Here is a 20,272-nt window from a genome sequence, read left to right as displayed (position 1 = left end):
GAAGGTTCATGCCCGTATCTGATCGCAAGGCCGTCACGAAACTGCGTTGCTGTTAGGTCGGTATCATCAGCTTTGGTCGGTAGTACCTACTGTTAGCCACTGTGATGATTTTTTGTTAATTATAATTTGGATGAAATTCTTTGTTTTTATTGTTAGCTTATCCATGATTGATTCTAATTCATGTTGTTCATTATTTTCTCGTTTTTTTCTTTCTTCTTTTAAAGTTTCATATACATGTTTTTGATGGTCTTCTATGTTAATTTCATCGCCGGTTCGAATAGCATCTATTAAAGTATTTTGTTGGCATTTAATGATATTGCATGTGAGGTTTTAGCTTGCTTTGTGGGATCATTAATTGCAAGGCCTCCGAGCCTCGCTGGAAGAGCAAAGAGTTCATGTTCTATAGATGTTATTTCTCTGCCTAGTATGGAGGGTGTTAAATGAGTCTTGATTGCGTTCTTTAGGTCATTGTAGTCTTCGTCTGTTCCAGTAGTCACTCTTTGTAGGTATTGCCACTCGCATTGTAGTGATTTAGTAAATGCGGTATGTACAGCTTGAGGATATTTTTCACAAGCTTTTGTTATTCTAAGGATGCAATCAATCCATTTTTTTGTTTTTTGTCGTATATACGACCTATATCCTATATCCTGTGTCCTATATAGTCGGTTTTATCGCTTATGTCTCCAATAAAACTTCCTAACACAATTATTATATTTTAGTCTCATGTAATTGTTGGATTTATCGATTTTGCTCGCCCAGTACAAATTGCGGATCGGTCGAGCGACAAATCCGACTTCTCATCGATCTCTCAGAAAACAATAAAATTCTTCGACGAAAATGTGTTAGTGTGCGTGTTGTGACACTTGTCACTCGTCCGTACACAAAAAGAGATCGAGGTTTGCAAGATTTGTCTTTGACGTGTGTCATTTTCTATGTATTTGTGTCGTCATTACAGATTGGGTTTTGTATGTAAGTGTGTGAGAAGTGCGACTGTGTGCACCTTTCCCCCCGCAAAAAATGGCAGAAAGATTTGTACGGTAAGATATCGCTTGGGCCCCTCCCTTCCGACGTGTCGGAAGCCGGTGTTGCTCGAAGTACGGAACCCTTCGTACGCAAGTCCGACTCGCACTTGGCCGGTTTTTAGACCTTATATTTTTGCAGTAAGATCTACGAATGCCATTTCTTGCATAACATTAAGTTGCACTTTAAAAAAAGAGTGAAGTCAAAAAATATAATTTCATAGAGCGATCAAGCCACCCCAACAGGAAGACTGTTGGAATCTTTGACCCTAACTCTATAAAAATATTATTGATGTCGAACAAACCGAACATATGTTTTCATCCCTTCTTCGGAAAGCCCTTTTGGACACCGGCCAATCGGACCCTTGGGGCTACCTTCACTTTTATTCAATAGACTTCCAATTTTAAGGATATTTCGGCATTTGAAAGGGCATTATGTTGATACTCCCCTTCGGTTTCGAAGAAAGGCGTAGAGGATGTGAATTGCAACAGAAAAGAAATACAGTAAAATATTCAAAATGTTATATTTTAGATAAGCTACAAAGGCAGTCATCCCTATAATAAAAAAAAAAAATAAAAAAAATATACTGTAACATTTGTATTTTGTTTAAACAACTGTAACAATAACAACACAGCGTTTTTACTATTTTTTTACATTCCTTACTTTCAAAGGTATACATAAATAATTAATATAGGACCGAACTTTAAAAAAAGTGAATAAAAATATGGTAGATCTAGATACCTACCAAACAGTATTCGGTAACACAACGTAAGAATTGACTTTTGACATTTATGAATTGACCCTTGTATAAATGATATTAAGGCTATATAGGTATATATCTGTAAAACGGTAGGGCTTAGCTTAATATACAGGGTGGCTAAAAAATAAGTGCATTCCCGTTGCCAGGGAGGTTTTTGGGATTATACTGAGCAACTTGTACTATGGGACCAACTCCGAAATCGCAAAAAACAAATTTGGCTGGTCCATTTTATATGGGAGGGTAAAATTTTTTTTCGCGCTGTCGAGGATGGTCCCATAGTAAACGTTGCTCAGTATAATCCCAAAACCTCCCTTGCAACAAGAATGCAGTTATTTTTTAGCCACCGTGTATATTTAAGTAAGTCAGAACTTTAAAGAATGAATTTGGCACATATAATAAATCTATCCTTTAAACAAGGCATTTTTCCTAAAGATCTCAAATTATCAATAGTTAAACCGATATACAAATAGGTTTTTGGCAAAAATTTCATTTTTGGTACTAGCTTTTATCGCTGACTGTACTTTTCTTTCGACAGACAACTAATACTCATCGAGACAATTCTAAAATCCCCAAACACAATGAGGGTGCGTTGTTTCATCACAGAGTTCCTATGGCCACCTCCTGACTCCATCATCAGATCAGCTCGATGGTACCATAATATTGCATTGTCATCCGATTTATACATGCATGCAAAATTTCAGCTCAATCGGAAACCGGGAAGTAGATCAAATTTAACTTGCAAGATTTGATTACAGACCGACAGACAGACAACGGTCAGGTGAAACTAAATAAAAGCTTGTAAAAAGATAATAAAACACAGATCAATAACTATCGGCCCATCACTTTAACGCCGGTTCTCTCTAAAGTTATAGAGAAAGCCATGCATAATCGCTTATCATCTTTTCTAAACTGCGTCTTAAACATAAATCAATATTTATGGTTTTCGTAAGGGTAGCTCAACCACGTTAGCATGCATTATAAAGCCAGTGACAGATTCGATAAACAGCAAAATGCCCGTAGCAGCTATATTCCTAGACTTGAGCAAGGCTTTTGATGTTGTCCACCATTCGATCCTTTTAAATAAATTAGAATGGTATGGTATAAGAGGGAATGCGTACATTTGGATAAATAGCTACCTTTCAGATCGCAAACAATGTACGGAAATACAACCTATTGAAAATGGAGAACTGATAACTAAGCGATTACAGTACAGCCACAACAGCTGTGGTGTACCCCAGGGGAGTATTTTAGGGCCCTTATTCTTTATTTTATATATTAATGACTTGCCACTGCATATTAAACAAGATTGCATAATGTTTGCTGATGACACTACTCTAATAATTAAATCAGATGACATAAATAATTTTAACGATGACATTAATAAAACTCTCGCAGATATAATTGACTGGCTACACACCAATAAATTAAAAATAAACACTAACAAGACGAACTTTATGCAATTTAGGACATATCAAAATACTGACATTGATCTGAACGTAAATTATAATAATTACCAATTAGAAGAAGTCGAAACAACCAAATTTCTAGGTATTTTTATTGACAAATTTTGTAGCTGAAAAGCTCATATTGCCTATGTATGTGAAAGACTGGACAAGTTTGTTTTTGCATTAAGAAAATTAAGCAGAACCTCATCTAGAGACGTAGCACTAACTGCTTATCACGGTTATGTGTCATCTCTACTTAGCTATGGCTTGATTATCTGGGGAAATTCGGTAGATATTAATGATGCATTCTTGGTACAAAAAAAATGTGTACGAGCATTTTGTTTTTGTACTTGTAAATAACTTTTTCTCAAACATGCAATGAAATGTCGTCACTCCGGGCGTTATATCAGGCTTCGAAGTATCACGTTTAGGGCGGAGCAACTCCAGAGAACTGTAAAGGAATTTCATACAAAATTTAAGGCCTAGGCCGGGAAGTAATTTTTTTTTAAATTTCCATTTCACAGATATGTGTGACACACCATCGTGGCATTCAGCCATTAAAGTGATAACACACTATCGCACCGCTTTAAAAAAAAACTATGGGCAGTTTATGGTTTATGGTACGATTTCTTTTTTTTTAATTTTTATAGGGCTGTATCTCCTAAACCGTGCGTCGCAGCGCAAAAATAATAAAATGTTCGTTCCTCTGTAAGAAACCCTTAATTAATATAAAAAAAAAAACATAAAAAAGAAAAAAAATAACAAAAAAAAACTTAATAATGCTGTATCTCCTAAACCGTACGTCGTAGCGTAAAAATAATCAAATTTTCGTTCCCCGTTAGGAGACCCCTTAATAACATTTAAAAAAACACAAGAAAAGAAAAAAAATAAAAAAAAGCAAAAAAAATATTTATAGGGCTGTATCTCCTAAACCATGCGTCGTAGCGCAAAAATAATAAAATGTTCGTTCCTCTGCAAGAAACCCTTAATTAATATTTAAAAAAAAGCACAAAAAAGAAAAAAAATAACAAAAAAAACTTTATAATGCTGTATCTCCTAAACCGTACGTCGTAGCGCAAAAATAATCAAATTTTCGTTCCCCTTTAGAAAATTCCTTAATAACATTTATAAAAACACAAGAAAAGAAAAAAAGGAAAAAAAAGCAAAAAAAAACATTTATAGGGCTGTATCTCCTAAACCATGCGTCGTAGCGCAAAAATAATAAAATGTTCGTTTCTCTGTAAGAAACCCTTAAATAATATTTTAAAAAAAACACAAAAAAGAAAAAAAAAGAAAAAAAAACTTTATAATGCTGTATCTCCTAAACCGTACGTCGTAGCGCAAAAATAATCAAATTTTCGTTCCCCTTTCGGAAACCCCTTAATATTTAAAAAAACACAATAAAAGAAAAAAAAAAGAAAAAAAAGTTTTATCTTTTAACCCATGCGTCGTAGCGCAAAAATAATAAAATGTTCGTTCCTCTGTAAGAAACCCCTAATTAATATTAAAAAAACCGGCCAAGTGCGAGTCGGACTCGCGTTCCAAGGGTTCCGTATATTACACAATTTTTAACAATCAGTGCCGGATTAAGATATGTTGATGCCCTTAGGATTTCTAGGTGCCTCCTCTCCCTCGGGTCATCAAGATTACATTGATTTTTTGGTAAATTGAGAGAAGTTCATTGCCGCGTTACAGCTGAGAATGGAAATCAGTCACATCATTTTATCACGAAAATTGACAGTGCCGCAGCAGTAATGTTGCAACAGAGTACCTAATGCTGTTGCAGTCGCCACACGAATGTCACCTTTATCATAGCTTAGAAAGTAATAGAAACGCGAGCGAAGCGAGCGCGGAAATTTTTCGATATAAAAACGCAATATGATAGACAGTTGTAAATTTTTACTTTTAGTATGGAAATCAGTCACATCATTTTATCACGGAAGTTGACAGTACTGCAGCAGTAACGTTGCAACAGAGTAATGTTGCTGCAGTCGCCACCCGAATGTCACCTTTATCATACCTTATAAAGTTATTGAAAACGCGAGCGAAGCGAGCGCGAAAATGTTTCGATATACAAACGCAATTTTACTTTTAGTCCCAACCAGGCGCGAATCCAGGATTTCATACAGAGAAGGGATGGGACAGTTTTCTATCAGCCTAGCTTCGCATAGGGCTTGATATTTCTTAGGCATCGATATTCGAGGTTGTTTTCATGCATAAAATATGCAAGAAAGCAGAGCTTGGAATTGAATTGGCAAAGTGTGAGAAAGGCAGTAGGCCTAGCTGCGAAAGAGGAAAGCTTGGATTTGGATCCACGCCCAAGTGTAATTAAGGCAGAAGGCCTCGCATAAGACCTAACGCCGAACCGCAAAAGAGTGGGTTGAAATCGAATCTATGCATGTAATCACGACTCTTCTACTGCTACCGATTGTTTCCCAAAGAATTACGCGCCATTATTTTTGCAAATTAGCTTTTGGACAGCTAAAAAAAATCGTGTGGTAAAAACGATGTGTCTGTCCCGAATTTTAAAATTTGTTCACCTTTTTCAACCTGGCATTTTGGTGCCCCTCCTGAACGTGATGCCCTAAGCACGTGCTTGTTTTGCTTATTTGTTACAAAGTCTTTATTAATTCAACCATTAAAGTCGACGAGTACAAAAAACTTTAAGCTAGCTCTCAATTTAACATTTTTTTTAAACATTATTTTTAATTTGACCTTACAATTACTCGTAAGTAGGTAAGACCGTTAAATATTTAAAATGATTATCTTATCAGAAAATTATCACCAATTACTCTAAGAAAACTACTACTCTAAGTAATCCGGCACTGTTAACAATGTATTTTTTATGTGAAACGTGAGTGAAATCTCTTTAAAAAATCCGTAGGGGTCGGATTAAAAACTGTAATTAAGTCCGACTCACGCTTGACTGTACATTTCTAATAGGTTTTCCTGTCATCTATAGGTATAGACCTATTTTATGTATTTTTTTCAAAATTTTAGACCTAGTAGTTTCGGAGATAAGGGGGGGGGAATGGTCATTTTTTGCCTATTTTCTTGAATAACTTCTAAACTGTTGATTCGAAAATTATAAAAAAAATATATTTGAAATCCTTACAATAAGCTCTTTCATTTGATATGTAACATGATATAGTTTGAAAAATGTTTTTTTTTTTCATTTTTTCATTTACCCCCCAAAAGTGGCCCCCATGTTTAAAATTCATTTGTTTACGTTACATGTCCGTATTTGGGTCACAAACTTACATATGTGTACCAAATTTCAACTTGATTGGTCCAGTAGTTCCGGAGAAAATCGGCTGTGACAGACGGACAGACAGACAGACAGACGCACGAGTGATCCTATAAGGGTTCCGTTTTTTCCTTTTGAGGTACGGAACCCTAAAAAACGAAAAAAAAGATAAAAAAAAAACTAAAAATACTTTATAATGCTCTTAAACCGTGCGTCGTAGCGCAAAAATAATAAAATTTTCGTTCCCCTTATGAACCCCACGCACTGAATAACCTATCACATTAGGTCATGAAACAATCATTATCATCAATTTTTATTATTATTTCATTGCATGTTTAAGAAAAGCACTATACATACCTCGGCGTGAAAAGGGGTTGTCGGCCTCATAACTATTCGGCCTCACTACGTTCGGCCGTCTATATGCATTCGGCCGGCAACCCCTTACTTCCCAGACTCTGTAGTAATGTACTAATTGTAAATATTATTGCATGCCTTCTCTGGTAGAACATAAGACGCTCTTAAAAATGTTATCACCTTATTTACCTATACATAATTCAACTGTGTTCTCGCAATAAAAAATATTGATTGATTGATTGAATTATGTTACTCTGACTATAAATACCGTGGTAATCTGGTAATTGGACTGGTTCAAAGATCACATCTTATCTACCAAAATATTTACACGAAATATTTCTACGATAACAGTTAATATAGTTATACAATCCGGTACAGATAACATAAATGTACAATCCCCGAACATTCATAAATCGTATTGCAACGAGATACGGTCCATAATGGACAGTAATGTGTTGATATTATGTAGTTAGTAAATTTTGTTTATCACCGCCCCTATTTCACCACGGTGACAGGTGCGACAATTGTCGACATCACTGTTACTGACGTCACAGGCTTCCATAGATTACGGTAACCGCTTACCATCGGACGGGCGGTGTGCTTGTTTGCTACCAACATATTAATTTAAAGAAAACTCCATTATATCGCCAATAAATAAGTACTTATTTTGCGAAGCTAATGACAATTGTCACAAGAAACACGACAATTGTCACGAAATTTCGACACAGAACCCATTTCCTGTCAAGAATTACCGAAAGTTCTATTAAATCGTGTGACAGTTGTCATCATTATCATCATAAACTTCGCAAGAGAAATACCTGTTTTTTGCCGATATAATAAAGTTTTTTTTAATAATACAATGATGGTGGCAAACAGGAATACGGCCCGCCCGATGGTAAGCGGTAACCGTAGCTCATGGATGCCTGTGACGTCAGCAACAGTGACATTTGTCGAATTGTCGCAGCTGTCGCCGTGGTGAAATAGGGGCCATATAATATACCTATCAAACAAAACAAACACATGTATCGCAACGAGATACGCGTATGCTGTCTTAGTTGCCAGTCGTCTTGTAATACTCTTACGAAATAGATATGAGTTTCTCGGATAAAGTAGTTCTAGTGACGGGTGCGAGCTCCGGTATCGGAGCAGCTGCCGCCATCTTGTTTGCGAAGGAAGGCGCTCGAGTCGCCATCGTCGGTCGAAATGAAACCAAACTCGGCAACGTCGCACGGCAATGCGCGGAAAAAGGAGAAACACCTCTTGTCATCAAAGCAGATATCTCCAAAGAACAAGAAGCGAGCACTATAGTCCAGCAAACTGTCGATAAGTTTGGTAAATTAGATATCCTCATCAACAACGCTGGATTTTCCAAACTAGGTTCGCTACTCGACGGAAAGATTCTCGAAGCATACGACGATGTAATGAAAACTAACGTCCGAGCTGCGATCCATCTCACAACCCTAGCAGCTCCTCATTTAATTAAAACAAAAGGAAACGTTATCAACACGTCCAGTACTGGGTCTCTTCACGTCCCTCAAATACCAACGCATGCAACTTACTGCATTTCTAAAGCAGCTTTGGATCATTTCACGCGCTGCGCGGCCTTAGAACTGGCACCTTCGGGCGTTAGAGTGAACAGCGTTAATCCAGGACCAGTGAGAACAGATATTCTAGAAAATTCTGGTGTACAAAACCCCGATGCTGTGTGGGAGACATTCAAAATCGGTACAGCCCTGAATAGAATTGGAGAGCCTGATGAAATAGCTGAACTCATGTTGTTTTTGGCCAGTGACAAGGCGAGGAGCATTACTGGGTCTATTTATGTGTCTGACAACGGATATTTGCTAAAAAATTAGTCAAATCTTATTTTTTTAACATAGTTTTAAGAATAGAATAAGAATAAGAATGATTTATTGCAGTACTGTGTACATTAAATTTTGTGGATGGTAATCATGATACAATTAGTTTCAACAGTTACCCATTTCGGGTATGCAATACTTAAATAACTTATGAACTAAACTTAAATAACATTGCAAAGATAATTACATACCAATTAATGCTCAAAATATTCTTTCAGACTATAAAATGTTTTATCTAATAGCCAGTTTTTCAACCTTACCCTGAATCGGTTGTCTTCAAGTGCCTTAATATCAGCTGGAAGGTGATTAAATACTCGAATAGCTGTTACAAAAGTGCTCTTTTTGTATATAGACGTGTTTGTTTTTGGTAGTATAATGTTATATTTATATTGGGTCCTAGCATTGTACTTAGTTGAAGAGTGAGCTGTAAAATAATTAGGCTGTTTTTTTACAAATAAGCATACTTCTAGGATGTAGATTCCGGTCAGTGTAAGGAAGCGTTTCTCTCGGAAAACGTCTCGAAGTGAGTCTCTAAAATTCATGCGATATATTATTTTTAGGCATCTTTTTTGCAGGATGAATGTTTTATTCACATCCACAGAATTACCCCAGAAAATAACTCCGTAGGTTAATAGAGGATACACGTTACCATAGTAGGCACTAATGACTATATTTTCAGAGCAATTTTCTGATAGTATGGATAGTGCGTAACAGTTTTTAGATATTTTTTTGTTTATTTGTTCGATGTGAGCCTTCCAATTTAAATGAGAATCAACGTGTACACCTAGAAATTTTATACTGCTTACTTCCTCTATAGTGGTTCCTGATTCCGATATACTTAGACAGACAGGAGAGTTTATTATGTGTAGTTTCAATTTAACCGTTACATTTCTTTAAGCACATAAATAAATTATTTGAAAAGTTCTTTGTTCATTTATTCCTACAAAATATTTGTATTAGTCGTGGTGGTACACATCATAATTTAATCCATCGAAAATCATAATAGGATCCGTCCCAACCAATAGAGGTAATTATATCGATATTTCTTATACTGATTCTGTCCTGTAACACGAGCAAAAAATTAAACTGTAAGCTATACTCCTCAGACCAACATTTGTTCAGAGACTTTTAAAAATAATGAAGACTTTAGACTTCGTATTTTTCATACAAATTAAATATTTTGTCTTCAATGAACGCTGTCATCAGTGTCATTGACGTTACTTGTGATCCACATCGTATCGATATATTTAAGAATCATTTATTAATCAAAAATACTTAATACACATATACAACATACATAACACACAAAAATACATAACACAAAGCAGGTATGATAAAATTTATACCTTAAAAGTAAACCTTAAAACCTAAAGGGGCTAAACCTAAAATACTACTAAATATAAAACACCTCCCCCAAATCCCCTGCTTCTGGCATAAACCCCAGAATGCTGGCGGCGTTACCTCTCTGCACCGCCAGACTCAACCTCTGCGCAAAGAAGGAGCCCGCTCCTCTGTGGTCTCCCGAGACACCTATCAGACGTTCCGACATCTTTGTATCGATATATTATGTGTGTCGGAAGTCGATACATGAGGAGTCCCTGTGTCAATTCAAAAATGCCACGAGTATTCCCACTTCTGTCAATAAATAAACTAGTGGCTCTGTGAGCTGTAGACCTCGCGAGCAGAGCTTGAAATAACATGGTGCTAAGAGCTTTAAATACACCGTGTTTTTTTTGATTTCCGTTAATTTCAAGGGTGCATTCCTGAGCTTAAATCAAGTAACTTTCTCAAAGACACCGATGTTCTATTTAAGTCCATTTCGGAGATAATCCATAATTTATTTTTTTACTATAAGGCCTCTACAAGCGTGTACACTTGCCTTAGGGCCGGCTTACATATTGATTAGTGTTTAGAATGAGTTCATACATTTGCTACTAAACTTAAGTACAATCTCGGTCGATTGATGTACGAAATGACATTGATATGTCACAGATTTCAATTGTTTGGTTGAGTTAAATGTAATGCCCGTGTTACAACAACGCTATATGCTACATTTAATTACTTTTTAAACAAAAAAGAAAACAAAAAAAAAATTTTTTTTTGAAAATTAACTATGCCATTTAGTTCTTATAAACGTACTTAACTATACCCCGAAGTTAACGGAATTCAATAAAAACACGGTGTATAGTAAATTAAAGAAAAACAATACGAAATTTATGTGTAAAAAAATACAAAAAGTTATAATATCCCAGCATACAATTACTGGGGATCGAACCCAGACCCTCTGTGCAACCAGAAAAAGCGAACGTTTACAAACTGAGCCAAATAGTTCTTAGATGGGTTGACGAAATTTAGCTACTCCTTCTCAAATTAAAATTAGTTAAAATTAAATATCTAAATACCGCCTAAACCAGCGATAATTTTTTTCTGCATTTTTTGCTATTAACTCTGTAAACATGTCTCAAAAAGAAAAAAGTCTTATGATATCGATACGACTATTTGTTTAGGCGCCAGGTATCACGACTCCGCCATTTTTAAAAATTTCCAAAAACCGGATTGACAAAAAAATTTTATTTAGTCATAAAATTCGGTCACAAAATTTCACGAGAATCGGTTAAGAATTGCGACCTGTAGAGGAGAACATCCGGACATACGAAAGCAAAATGCCCGAGTCAAAACGTAGACCTTCGCTTCGCTTCGGTCAATAATACCTATTGTAGTAGTTATTGTATTTATAGACAAATAAAGTAAACATGTAATTGTAAGGGTCAGATGATTATTCACCTTAGCTAAGTTGTTTGTGTAATCTTGAGCTGAACGCTTTAGTTCGCCGTCCCTTCTGATTCCGCTCTGATAAGTGTTATTTTCTGCAATAAAAAAAACAATAATTTAAAAATACAGTAATGCTGTGTAATTTTATAATTCTCTTCCTTTTACCATCGATTTTCGCCGAATGCTGCTATCCAAAACCTATACAGTTCGAAAGAAGTGACCCAAATAAAATCTGCCATGATTACAACGCACAGAGACACCATGATGGTTCCTGCTACGCCATGGTGTGTGGTGATGGCACAGATCCTTCGATTTACTTTGACTGTGGGGTTGGGGACTGCGACATGTATGGATGCCATTGTAACGGCGGTTGCAAACCAGGGGATGCAGTGAAGCAGTTTAGGGAACTCCATGGTGCTGAAGTTTATGATGTTGCAACTTTGGTGTGGCATAAGCCTTGTTGGCAATACCCTGTGGATTGGCAACACGCATGTAAGCAATGGGCGTTGGTACATTATCGAGAATTTGTTTAAAATGATCCTTGTAATTATAAAACTGGTAGTTAAGGTCAAAGGGAGGAAGACCGTCTATTTACAACAAGCTCTTTCGTAGCATCTAACTCTTGCGTTTATACACATACTCGACTTACAGAAAGTCGGGAGAGCAGAAGGAGCGTTGCTCTATCTTCATGACTGTATCTGAGCGAAGTGCGTAGGTACCTACCCTATGACGGTCTTTCCAACCCCCAGTCAATAATTGTATATGCCAGTCTTCCTCACGTTGATTTAGACTTTTTTATTTTAATCAAATGTGAATGTGTCTAGAATTAGGTTGAATTTGTTTATATGCAGTAATGTTATCCTATCATTTACTCCTTTTATAAATGTTATATTAATTTATAAGTTAATTTGTAATATAATGTAGGTATGTTGCTGTTATTTAGACGGATAGTCCATCCGTCTATATAGTTTTTTTTATGTTAAATGTATTTGCATACCTACTGTACTTTTAATTATGATATAATTTGTTTGTTTCATTATTTTGTTTAATTCGGTCATGCAATGAAGTCTTTAAATCCAGCAGACACAATGTATTATGTAATACTAAGTATACAATAATAATTTGTATTCTAAAAATATTTTGATTTGTGGTGTTTATGTTAGCAAACAATACTGTAAACTGAAATAGATGTCATTTACAAAATAGTGATCTAAGTATTAATCTCATAATCTGGAGGCAGTTTTTGGTCGATTCCAGCCTAGAGTAATTTGCGTCTTAAGTAGATTAAATTTTAAAGTGTGCTAAAAATAAAAATACAAGTTATTTTTAAAAGTAGCTGAACAAATGTTGCATAGTTTGAGGATTACAGCCTACAGTTTATTTTTTGCTGGTATTACAGGACACACCGTTTATAGATACCATCTTTCTATTAATTAATTAATTAAGCAAATCCAATGATCATCAAAAACAAAACTTCAAGAAAACCATATGATTCGGTTAAGTTATGTTCTAATGTAAGTATCTGTATGTATGTTGTAATGTATGTGTTTATGTAGACAAACCATCTATGGCCAGCATTCAATGAATGTAGTAAAAAAAAACTGTCAACCGAGACATATTTATGGTAAAAGAGGGGGGTTGCGTCTGAGGGAGGGGATGGAACGCTCGTGTGCGTAAAGCACCATACTACATTCATTGAATGCTGGGGGCCGATTTTTGAATTTCGACCGCTCAATTTCGTGTATTTCGTTCAATAATATCTCCACTACTAGGCATTTAAATTCTACTAATAGAATTGAAAACGAGTGGTCAATACCACTCGATTCCAAATCTCTATCGCTCGTATTTCAAAAATTAGCATTTCGCCGTTTCCACCGATTTTAGAGTGACGAAATCGAGCGATCGAAATTCAAAAATCGCCTCCCTGGCTATAATTAGTTTTTCAAAAAACATAATTTGGACCGAATCAAAAAATGAGACCTATATATTTTTGCTACATCCTGCAGATATTTATATGGGTAAGTATTTATTCGATCCCCCATTGTCCACACTGAAGTATCCAAATTGGCTCGAACACTTGGGGTTGAATCTTCGCCAATATTTGTTTACAATTTAGCCGTGAGGGGTGGAAATAAGTCAAAAGATTATTGGTAAAGCGAACACAAAGAAAATTGCTCAATTTGTTCCTAGTACATACTGTTGAATAATTTTACCCAATTAAAATGAATAAAATGAAATATTTTCACTGTAGATACTATACTATATTAACTCACATAGGTATATGGACGGGTCTATCGCGAATTTATTTTATTACCTTTATTTACCGACGTTTCGACACAGTGATAGGGATATCAATCCTTTGCGCGGTATATTATGTTTAGTAATGTTTCTACTAGAAATAACACAAATATATATTTTAAAGTAATTATTCATTAAAGTAATTTAATTTGTGACCTCATAGTATCGTAAATTTGGCAGGTATAATAGGTATTATACACGTAAACCTACGACATCAGCGGCTACAAACAGCGGGCCGCATTCCAGCGAGGGTCTATAAAGCAACGCTATCTCTGGCGAGCTTGGGCACCCCTGAATTGTTCTCTGTAAACATAGCTGCTGAAATTTATCTTATTCAGAGATAAATGGAGATATGGTAATATATTTCTCCAAAATAGGAAATATATGCGAATGTTCTAGAATCTAGAGGAAATAAATAAGGTCAGATGTATTAAAATTATCGGAAGGTGCATCGACTGTTCAGTCGCTATTAGATATATCGGAGCGGCCAAGGTGTTCATAAATATCTCAACACGCACTTTAATATCTAAAGCACAGAATAAATAATAGTACTAGGTACCTACAGAAGACTCACTCTCTAACAAAACGTGTCTGTTACGATCAGGACAGATATGGCCGCTAGGTGGCGACAGCGCCACGCGCGGCTTATGGCTAGCCACCAAAATTGCTGTTGCAAAGCGACGAAATCGCGGAGTGAGCCACGCCTGTCTAAAGTGTCATTCTATAGAACTTGCTAACTATGTAAACAAAAGTCACTAGTAAATTCATCGTTTTTGACAGTTTCAATATGGCGGTTTGTTTACATAGTTAGCAAGTTCCATAGAATGACACTTTAGATAATAGAGGATTTGTTCAGATATATGTGATCCTTGTGCAGCTCCGATATATCTGATGGCGACTGTTTGAGGCGTTTACAAAGGACTACTTAATATTATTCTAACAGAGTATGTTTAAGGTAAATGTACTAGTTCTCGACATGCTAATGCCCAATAGATGACACCTTGCTGTCACCTCTATTGGCAATGACCACACTGAGACCGCATCGAGCACCAGTACGTTTACCTTATATATTGTAAGGTACCTCTCAAACCATTATTTTTAAAAGTTTAAGAACCTATTTAGTTTAAAACCTTAAGTCCTAAAATCTTTTTATAAAGTTCTTTGTTGATATTTTCCGATACTTTTACTAAGAATCTTTAGAACATAATAAAGTTTAAACACTATCCCCATTATCGTAAGAAAGCAGTTAGCAAAAAGTTAGGGTAAGTGCTCCTGTAATGGGGCCGCTAATACCGCGCGTAAATATCGCCAACGGGCTTAATATTAAAACGGTCATACAAACCTTCCGTTAACACGTCACTGATTAAGGTGGGTTTACATGTTTTACAAATTTCCCTTTAAATCCGTGGTTGTGTTTGTATGTAGATATGTATGTCTTCAAATTTTGCAAACTTTTTAGAAAAAATACGCTAAGGCAGTTATTGCGTTTATTGTGCGATAACAATGTAATATTAATATGTCAGTTTATGACACCACCTGATAATAAGAAACAAATGTTGCACTCGTAGGTTTCTATCGCGTAATAAACGCAACCAGAAAAAATACCGATTAGTCTTGACCACGCACAAAATTTTTATACTGAGAAAATAATAAGTCAAAACGAAGAAGTTTTAAAGACTAAGAAACAAAGTATGTATCTATGCATATAATAACCTATCAAAAAAACTGCTGATATAATTAAAACAGCGCCATCTAGTGAGTTGAAACCTATCTTGACCGACAGCACTTTCGATTAAAGAAAATACACTCATATTGGCTCATCCGTTGGAGAGCAACGATGTGTCAAAGATAGGTATAGGTACATATTTTTTCCGACAGGGGTTAAAAATAAATTTTAAAATTCCATATAAGCCTAGACTAAGCAAGACGCGATGGCGCGGGGTCATCGCAAACAAATGAGCGGTGTAAATCCACCCGTATCGCAGCCTCTACCCTTACCAGCCGTGTAGTGATGCTATATGCCAGACTTTAAGATTGGTTATGTACTTTCATTTTATAGTTATGTGGTTGCTTATAGCTCGCGCGTCGAATGATGATCCCTATGACCGTTAATTTTTAATTTGAGTACCTAAAGAAAAATGATTGTCAGATGTATTTCATATTTATATAGTCTTACATTTTATTTTTATTTTTTTGTTATATTTGTAAAATATGTTTACATGACCTTACAGAAGATCTAATGCGCTATGAAACATAAAATTAACATATAACAAATAGGAACATATAAGTTATTACAAATAACAATCAGGTACCTACAAACAAATCATTACAAATAATACAATTACAAATTACTACTATCAATGCAATCAACTGCAATGGCTGATGCAGATCCAAGCAATGCCATGTTACACATCGTTTAAAAATGAGGATTGACTGAGTTATTGATAGTAAAATGTTTTTTTTTATTCTACATCGCTGAACAAAAATTAAATGTGTGCAATCGCAAAGTGGGATTATCAAAAGAATCTGAATTCAATGAAGATAGAAGAATTAAAACAATCTATCAAAATTAAACTCTATTTTGTTTAAATTTATTATAAAAACGTATTAAAAAACTGTGCAAATAAATAAGGGTATTTAGCTTTTATTAAATTTAAAGATATCGTCTCTGCAAAATGACGTTGATACTTTATTGCACAAAAAACATCAAAAACTGATCAGCCAAATCATATACATAAAAAATAAATACCTATTTTTTTTTATAGGTTCACCTAGTAAAATGTATTCATTCCTAACTTGTCCTATCATGTAAACAAACACTTGTCGAAGACAGTATCGCACTTTTCTCTGGAATTACACAATAATCGTCACTTGAAATGTTGTTGTATATTGAAAGGAACTCACAAATTATTGAAATCAACCAAATAACCACTGAAAAATATCATTTCTAATAATATTTTTATCAATAATCGCAGTTAACGAACGGATCACCTCAAAACATCTGACATTACGATTTCTAGATTGTGTGACCTGTGTCGAAACGTCGGTAAATAAAGGTAATAAAATATATTCGCGATAGACCCGTCTATAAATGTGAGTTAATATATGTTCAAAACGCGAAAGTTTTAAATATTATAGATGTCTAGATTGTCTATGAATCGTATTGTTGGAATGACACTTTGACGTCACGTTTGTTTACATGATAAGCAGATAAAGTAAATTTTATAGCATTTTTGGTGCAGCAGAGTAGTGTTAACGGAATCGGCATAGATAATTCCAACTGAAATGGTAAATTAAGGTTAATATTAACGTAATTAACGCTAATTAATCATTAGGGTTGAAATTGTTTATACCGATTCCGTTAACACCACTCCGCTGCACCGAAAATGCTATAAAATTTACGATGTCTGATGATAAGACACGTAAGGAAAACCTCCTTAGCAGCACTACATGTCTTACCACAGCCAGGCGTGGCTCACTCCGCGATTTCGTCGCTTTGCTACAGGTAGCTAAAAGTACATCCGTTCCACACCAATTTTAGTGGCTAGCCATAAGCCGCTCGTGGCGCTGTCGCCACCTAGCGGCCATATCTGTCCTGATCGTAACAGACGCGTTTTGTTAGTGGGTCTTCTGTACCTAGTAGGTACTTATACTTACTATTATTTATTCTGTGCCACAGCCCCATCCCTACCTCACCTACGTGGAGGTAGTTAAGACTTCAAGTGTTTCGGACGTCGCCGTGAATTTATAGACGCCTGTATTGGTTTTGTTCGCGTGTGCATAAATTAGGAGGTGGAGCCATTACTTACACATATGCTGGGGACTTTGATCGAGAAGGGGTAGGTTTGATACATTGTTTAATTTAATTTAATTAAAAATACACGTAGGTATAAAAAAAATGAAGCGGTGGTGGCCGAGTGGATATGACGTCCGACTTTCAATTCGGAGGTCGCGGGTTCAAATCCTGGCTCGTACCAATGAGTTTTTCAGAACTTATGTACGAAATATCATTTGATATTTACCACTAGCTTTTCGGTGAAGGAAAACATCGTGAGGAAACCTGCATACATCTGCGAAGAAATTCAAAGGTGTATGTGAAGTCCCCAATCCGCATTGGGCAAGCGTGGGGACTATAGCCCAAGCCCTCTCGCGCATGAAAGGAGGCCTGTGCCCAGCAGTGGAACGTATATAGGCTGAAATGATGATGATGATGATGATGATAAAAAAAATTGTCAGGCCAAGAAAAATCTGCAGAGATTTTGACAGCACACGCAGTACGACATAATTTCATAGAAGTTTGACGTTTAAAATAACACCTGCATTGCATGGTGCTGTCAAAATCTCTGCAGACTTTTCTTGGTCTAATGGTCTAACTCTAGCTGTCTACCGGCCAATAACTAAGAAACAAAAAAAAAGGGTCTCTTCATCGACATTTTCATACAAGATGTTGTTATTTTAAGAAATACATCTTAAATAGGTACTTCTCAAACATTCACGTGAACTTTAGTAATTCTTTTTTATGTACAGTCAAGTGTAAAAATATGGGTGCAGAATTCATCTCATAAATATGTCCCATAGCTCTTATGTCAGCGAATTAAGAACTATGGGACATATTTTTGAGTAAGTTGTCTACACCCATATTTTTACAGTTGACTGATCACACATACATACAATCATAAATACAATCCTTTTGAGAAGAAATGGCCTAATAAAGTTGATAATGTATAATCGTATAATCGTGTAATCGTAACCTTAGAATATATGGGACCCGCTCAGACACTTTAAACTTTACCTAGGTAATAAGGAGACTGTAAAAACTAAAAAATAAATGATTCAATTAACCGCAATGCCGAAAAATATTATAACCAACAATAAACAACCTAAAACATCTGACACTACGCAATTCGAGCGCAATAAATTACCTTTCAAGCCAAATCAATCATCCTAATTGCAAACAAAAACTATTTTTTGTCCCTTACTCCCCAGTCGCAAAAGTAATAGATAGAGAGCGATGAAACAATTCTAACGGTAATTGGGGTAGACGCCTCGGGAGCCAAGTGACACCCTGACATATGACGATATTGTGTAAATTGTATACCCATATTTCGTACGTGACAGCTATGGGCGCCTTTACCCTACGGTGTCCCAAGACTGATGGTGCGGATGTTTTTTGAATGATTGTAGATTGGTATATCTTAGTGATAATACAAGTATGTTCTTATGATATGTAATTAGATTATTAATATGTTATAAGTATGAGGCATTTCAATCGATAATACTCGTATATAACAATTTTTTATAGGGTTCCGTAGTCAAATAAGAACCCTTATAGTTTCGGCATGTCCATCTGTCCGTGCGGGGTTTTACTCCGTGATCGTTAGTGCTAGAAAGCTGCAATTTGGCATGGATATCAGGGATGTGAAGTCCCCTATCCGCATTGGGCTAGCGTGGGGACTATAGCCCAAGCCCTCTCGCGCATGAGAGGAGGCCTGTGCCCAGCAGTGGGACGTATATAGGCTGAAATGATGATGATGATGATGATCAGGGCGACAGTGGTAAAATAAAAAATAAAAATATTTTTTAGGGTACAGCCGACGTCAAAGATACACTTTTGCGCCTTTATAATACGGCGAAAAATGTAAACATAATTATATTTGACTTCGACTGTACCTCCCCTACACCTAATTTTTTGTTTCGTTTTCTGCAAACTATTGTCATCTTGGCTAGACCCCCAAGGTACACGGAAACAGCTTAAAAAAATATTCGAAACATGTTCCCGTATTTTCCCATTACCCAGACCATAAACCCATAGCTGATCCGACGAAAGCAAAGACGAATGTCAAAACATCGTATCCTGAATAAAATATAAGCGAGACGAGTGCTCAGTTTCGAGATATAATGCTATTGATAAATTTACCAACGTCTCTCACATGATATTAAGGGGTGGCACATTGCCACCCTTGCCCGATCTATTATTATGCTGGGCAGGTCGCGACGTATGGAGTTAGGGTTGGCGACGGCTTGTAAAGAAATTTGGGGGTTTTTGTTATTGTTAATTTATTAGAGATTAATGGACTAATGAAATGGAAAATATGAAATGTAAAATCTTTATTTCAGGCAACTAGTGGCCTAGGGTACCTAACCTAGTAGAGTTTTTGTTTAGGACCATGCGCAGAATTGTGATTTGACGTATTTGACGTATTTTATACAATAGTATGCAATAAGTAATATTTATTTATTTTATATTCGTAGCATTTACTTTATTGATTCTTATTTAATTACACAAACGGGTCTACCGCGATATAATTTGATTGTTTTTACCTTTAATTCCGACGTTAAACCCGACATATATACCCGTTCCTATCTCCGTTGACATTTGTTGGGACGTCAGTGTCGTCAGTCTTTCCGTGACCACAGCTGGTGCAACTCAGCTGAAACGTCGGAATTAAAGGTAAAAACAATTAAATTATATCGCGGTAGACCCGTTTGTGTAATTAAATATGTGTACAAAACGCGA

The 20,272-nt window shown here is 35.9% G+C and overlaps 1 protein-coding gene across 1 annotated transcript; it reads left to right on the top strand.

Moving 5' to 3' along the window:
- Window positions 1-7,904: 7,904 nt before the first annotated feature.
- On the top strand, window positions 7,905-8,682 carry LOC134799817 (A-factor type gamma-butyrolactone 1'-reductase (1S-forming)-like). The gene has a single exon (XM_063772220.1). It carries the CDS (start codon window positions 7,918-7,920, stop codon window positions 8,680-8,682), a length of 765 nt encoding a protein of 254 aa, XP_063628290.1. The 5' UTR covers window positions 7,905-7,917.
- Window positions 8,683-20,272: the final 11,590 nt, after the last annotated feature.

This window comes from Cydia splendana, chromosome 19 (assembly GCF_910591565.1).
Source record: "Cydia splendana chromosome 19, ilCydSple1.2, whole genome shotgun sequence".
Taxonomy (NCBI): domain Eukaryota; kingdom Metazoa; phylum Arthropoda; class Insecta; order Lepidoptera; family Tortricidae; genus Cydia; species Cydia splendana.
Note: the sequence above shows the minus strand (reverse complement) of the source record. Positions and strands in the feature narration are given on the sequence as shown.

What these genes read in the sequence shown, in the direction of transcription:
- LOC134799817 (XM_063772220.1), top strand. Translation starts at nt 7,918, where the DNA reads ATGAGTTTCTCGGATAAAGTAGTTCTAGTGACGGGTGCGAGCTCCGGT.